A 6,088-nucleotide genomic window follows, 5' to 3' on the forward strand; every position below is an offset into this window, starting at 1 on the left:
TTTGTTTGTTGAAATGTTAAATTGATGTTAATGAACAACGACAAAAATTTATGTACACGAGTTTCGTAGAACTTGGTTGGGTAGAACAAAGCTGACACAAAACCAGATCACTAAGACCATAACTTATGTTTGTGAGCTGGCTGCGAAGAGAGGACCACCGCACCAAGAGAGAGTTGTACTTGCTCTTGGAGGCTGATATTTGAGGCTGTGAAATGGTTGCTTACGTCTATTTTGATCGGAAGCATCAATTACTGATGATAATCATGGTAACCCGAGTTATGAATACGGTTTAAACATTGTTGTTTGGGGTTTTTATATTGCAGTCTTTGAAACTAAATATATTTTTAATATACCTATTCAACTTATTGATTAGGAGGAAAAAAAATTTAGTTTATTTATTAAGAATATAATAAAAAAATTTAATTTTAATTTTAACGTGTCAAAATGACACTTTTTATGAAACAGAAAAACATCTAATACATGAGAAATTATATTAAAAAATAAATGTTAAGTGTACACAAATGTTACATAAAAATAAAGGATGCAACTTTTCAATTTTTTAAAAAAATGTAAACAGAAAATATAGTTATAAAATAATGATAACGGAGATGTTACCTTTTGAATCATTTATATGAAAAAGGTAGCAAAAGGTAATGACAAAATTAAATTAAGAGTTATGATAAAGATGTGGAATCACATTTTCATTGGCACCCACCTCCTTAATTTTTCGACTGAAACTTTGATACGGGTTTTGATACTAATACATTCCAAGTGGCTGGAGATTGGATAGTTCAGGATCACTATGGCTTTAAAGTTTTGGGTTCAACTCGGCTTCATCTAGCTATGACTGCACTATAAGCAGAAACCAAGACCCTTTTGGCGGCTATGCAGCAACTTTGGATTAGAGATTTCTCCTTGGTTGTTTTCGTGGGTGACTGTGCAACTTTAGATTAGAGGATTCTCCTTAGTTGTTTTTGTGGGTTACTATGAAGTGCTCATCAACATAATCAATGGACTACTAGTATTTAAATTCCATTTCGAACATGTGTTTCGATATCTTTCATTGGATGAAGAAGTTCCGACAAATTAGATTTGTTTTTACGAAACGTTGTTGTAACGACTCCACACATAATGTAGCTAAATTTGGTTATAAAACTTTCGATTTTTATTATATGGTTTCAAATCTGCTTTAGTGGCTTACTCAACAATAGTATATGGATAATTTCAATTAAGATTAATATAATATATTTTCGACGAAAAAGAGTTATGATAAAGAAATGCAATCTTAAAAATGAAATTGTTACATAACCATCTAAATATAATGAGATTCTTAAACAATCATTTAAACGAAAAGTTGTGATAATCAAACATGAACTTATGGGAAAAAAAACAACTTAAAAAAAAAAATATCAACAAAAAGTTAGAATAAAACGACCTAACTTTCTAAATATAATATTATTTCTTGACTAAATAAGTAAAACATATGTTTTATAAACTCTTACGATAAATAGATGCTACCATAGAAGGCATATTTACAGTTGACTAATATTTGTACATTGTTATAATCATTCCAAACAAAATTTGTTAGACTAAAAATACAAAGAATTTATATAAATTTGAAATAGTGTATATTAGTAAATAGTTTGAAGAGAACGAAAATAATAAAATTTGGGTGAAAAACATAATTGAAATTTCATTCTCTTCAAACTATTTACTAATATACACTATTTCAAATTTATATAAATTCTTTGTATTTTTAGTCTAACAAATTTTGTTTGGAATGATTATAATAATGTACAAATATTAGTCAACTGTAAATATGCTTTCTATGGTAGCATCTATTTATCGTAAGAGTTTATAAAACATATGTTTTGCTTATTTAGTCAATAAATAATATTATATTTAGAAAGTTAGGTCATTTTATTCTAACTTTTTATTGATATATTTTTGTTTAAAGTTGTTTTTTTCCCCATAAGTTCGTGTTTGTTTATCACAACTCTTCGCTTAAATTTCAAACAAAATTTGTTACTGCCATTAACAACGTCGTACATGCATTACTATTTTTTGGAAAAAATAAAAAAAACATAAGTTATTTAAATTTGCTGCCAAAAAAATACATATTTTTTTAATGCCAGAAAAATACACAGATCAAATAACAATGAAAAAAATACATAGATCAAGTCCTCATATATAGAAGATTTGTAGAAAAATTCAGAGATTCAACGAGGATTAAGAGTGACAAGTATTAGGGTGATTTTATTATATTAACAATAAAATAAAAATATATGTTATTAAATATATGTATAGTTCTATCCATATTAAATATATGAAATATAGAGTTTTAGTGTTGATGTAGTCCCAAAGTTTGTTAAGTCTATATAGATCCAGGAAAAATATAATTGAGAAATTTAAAAATCGGCTAATTTAATTGTGTATTTTTGTTTTTCAATTTAGTTGTTCAAAATAGTAACTAGAACATGTATGAGGTTAAAAAGAGTATAAGAATTAAGAAGATATGAGTTGTGACCCCCTAACATTCTTAATGGAAATTTTTTTTTTGATATATGTATATTTTTGGCAACGAAAAAATAGTCATCTATTTTCTGATAAAATTAAATAATTAGACTTGTTTCTGGAATTTTTTCTCGAAACACCGTTAGTGGTCCTAACGGAGGACAAAGAAAAATTATGAAAAAGTAATAATTCATATTTTTTTATTCCTAAAAAGTAGTTTATATATTTTTCTGACAACATAAAAATTCATGTTTTTTTTCTGACAAATATTAAATAGTTCATGTTTTTTTTTTTGGAAATTTTCTCATTTAAAATATTATGTTGGAGTTATTACATCCACAAACCTTTATTTTTAAAATGAGTTACTCTCTCGAATGAAAGTCCTTATTGAAGATGTCCTTAGACGAGTATGACACATAGAGCCCAACCGTTTGTGGTACTAAATGCTTTTTGGAATATAAAGGAAAATAACAAAGAGCCAAAACGTGTGGAGAAGCAACAAGCAAAAGCCGTAAGCAGATGGATTTTGGAGATCTAAAAAATATGTTACTGCAATTTATTTAGGAAATGTTTGAAGTAGCAACAACTATATACTATATAGAGCTAAAAATATGTTATTTGCAATTTTCGTAGCCCAAAATTGAAAGTGTCTCAAAGTGATGGTTCGATTTGGTTAACCTTTTAATTATAACAAACCAGACACATTATGATTTTACTGTTGAAAAATAGTCAATAATTATATAATAAAATTTTTATTTTTATTCAACAGTTGACATTTTTGTAACCAAATCCTAATGTTTCAATGGGGAATCAAGTATCACTTGGTCAGGATGCTCCTTTGCATTCCCTTTAGGATTCTCTTCAAACCTCCGGAGACTAAACTGCTTCATTTCAACTCCTCCTCCTTTGGCCTCTCCTTCTGTCGCCAGATCCGCCAGTATCCTCCCCACCGCCGGTGCCATCTTGAACCCATGGCCGGAAAACCCACCGCCCACGACCACATCTTTCCCTAACTCCCCTCCAAGAAAATCAATCACAAAATCCTCGTCCGGGGTCATCGAATACATACAAAGCTGAGTTGCCACAGGTCCTTCCGAATCAACCATCCCTCCAAATCTCTCCCTTATCCACTCTTTAAGCTCCTCTAGCTTCACTCCTGGTCCCCACGGCCTCTTATCCGGATCGCACCAATAACCACCGTGAACAGCCACTTTGATCAGTCCCGGATACTCCAAGGATGGAGTCCCGTACACGTACGGAGCTCCGTATGAGGCGAAAGTCGGAAACTCTCCCTCGATCGTGAACTTCTCCTCATGGCCTTCTTTGATTCTCCAGTAGCACACCGTCGTCTCAAGCGGCTCCACCGGAAAATCTATCCCGGCCACCGTTTTCACCAGCTTACTTATCCATGCACCTGCGGTTACAATGCATTTTTTACCGTAAAACTTATCTCCTTTCACTGTGCACACTATCACCCCTTCCCCGTTTTCACCATCTCTCTTTATGTTTGCAACTTTGGTGTTGTCTCTTAAGATGGCTCCATGTCTAAACGCAAGCGTCTGGAACATGGAGACGGCCTTGGTGGGTTTAATAACCCCACCAAGTTCGGTCGAGACTCCGATCCAGTTCTCCGGGATACTAATCTTCCTGGAGAAACGCTCGGACACAGCTTGTGGGTCCATAACCTGATGAGTTAGCCCATGTTTTTGACACGTGGCGACAACAGAGAGGAGACTCTGCTGATCAGCAGGACCCATGTCAAACTGTTGAGTTGGGAAATGAACTTTGTATCCGATCTCGGACTGAGCCTCAGCCCACAACAGAGTGGATTCGGAAACCATGGCGTAGTAGTAATCCTCCGGGTAAGTGGCACGTATGGTACGTGACTCGCCGTGGGAAGAGCCACGGTGGTGGAGGAAATCGAACTGCTCTAAGAGGAGTGTTTTGTGGCCTCTTTTCGCCAGCTGGTAGGCGGCGGAGCTTCCCATGACTCCTGCTCCGACGACAATCACGTCGAATCTTCCGTCACCGCCGGAATATTCCATGAGGAAGTGAAAAATGAAGGAAACTAGTGAGAGAAGAAAGACAACGAAAGGTGGAGAGGGTTGAGTTGATGTGAGAGAAGCATATGGTTATTGTTCCTCTGCTCTTTAATAAGCCAGTTTGTAATCACGAGACTCACGACACTGCCCTTTTGCTCGTGTCATTTTCTTACTGAACTTTCATATAATATTAACTAGAAAACGGCGTTATATACTAGGCAAAAAAAATGTGAACAAAAAAATACAAAATACATAAAATTTTATAATGATTATAAGTAAACGTCGTTATATTCTAGGCAAAAACAGTAAAAAAACAAAAAAACGTCGTTATATACTAAGCAAAAGATTATTTGATATCTTTCAATGTGGTCTATAAAAAGTGTAAGGTTTATAAGCAAAACTGTGGTAAAATCATAAAATAAGTGAATTATATGTTTAGGTACATTTTACGAATTTGTAAGAATATTTGTGAAATGAACATTTGATTTATTTTGTCACTGCATCAGTTTGCATATAAACCTCAATATTTTGGCTATCTAGCAACCATAATAGACCTAATTTTGGGTATCTACCAATTAAAGCCTAAATAAAATAGGGATCCCTCTAGTACGCGCAGGCTTTCGGATCGGACTTGGTTGTAAATTACTTTTACATTGTTTTTTGTATATATGGAACATTCGGTTTTGTAAGTATATTGGTCATTCATTCGTTCTCACTTTTAATATTGAACTCTTCACCACACCTAAAAATGAGAGCATGAAAATTATCAAAAAGTTAAAATATGTAGTAACGTATTTTTTTTTTCTCTTCTTCAGAAAGTAAGATATTCTAAAAGTTTTTGTTTTCTTTATTGTCTAAGTAACGTCTTCTATATATCCTCGAATGTTACAAAAGCTGAATATACGACCAATGAATGAGTGAGACATGGTGATATTTCAGTTTCAAATTAGATAAGCAAAGACTAATCGTTTCACTCTTCCCATTGGCACTGAACAACATCGTGTTCTATACTTATATCTAATAGAGTAGGAATATATAAAACAATTTGTCAATAGAAAAATATTTGGCAATTTAAGTTTCAATAAAATGCAGAAAAAAACAAAAAAAAATCTACTTTCTAACACTATATATACATAAACATTTTGTCCAAAAAATTACATAAACATATTCATGTTTTAGCAATATACGTCTTGGTCCAGTGGTAAAGGGAATACGTCTTGTACACAACTCATTTTCCCCTTTTTTCAGACTAGAAAGAAGTGACAGTGGACGTATATTAGACATTTCAATTTCGTGATCTTTAAACAAAAAAAAAGTAAAATATCGAGGGATGATAAGGATGACATAGCGATAGTGAAATTGTGATTGTGAAGTTCTTGACCAATTGTATTCTTGGGGAATATGGTGGAATGAATATAAGAGTCACTGCGCTCTTCTCTTAGTGCTCACCATTCGTTTTTGTTGGAAAAAGACAAATCCCTTATCCACTGGTTATTAGTTTATTTACAAAAATCTTACATTTCCATGAATGG

At 32.9% G+C, this 6,088-nt stretch overlaps 1 protein-coding gene across 1 annotated transcript; it reads right to left on the minus strand.

Moving 5' to 3' along the window:
* On the minus strand, positions 3,172-4,712 carry LOC104713909 (probable sarcosine oxidase). Its single transcript, XM_010431139.2, has one exon. The coding sequence runs from the start codon at positions 4,557-4,559 to the stop codon at positions 3,306-3,308; it is 1,254 nt and encodes a 417-aa protein (XP_010429441.1). The 5' UTR covers positions 4,560-4,712; the 3' UTR covers positions 3,172-3,305.

This window comes from Camelina sativa, chromosome 9 (genome assembly GCF_000633955.1).
Source record: "Camelina sativa cultivar DH55 chromosome 9, Cs, whole genome shotgun sequence".
In the NCBI taxonomy this organism is placed as follows: Eukaryota; Viridiplantae; Streptophyta; class Magnoliopsida; order Brassicales; family Brassicaceae; genus Camelina; species Camelina sativa.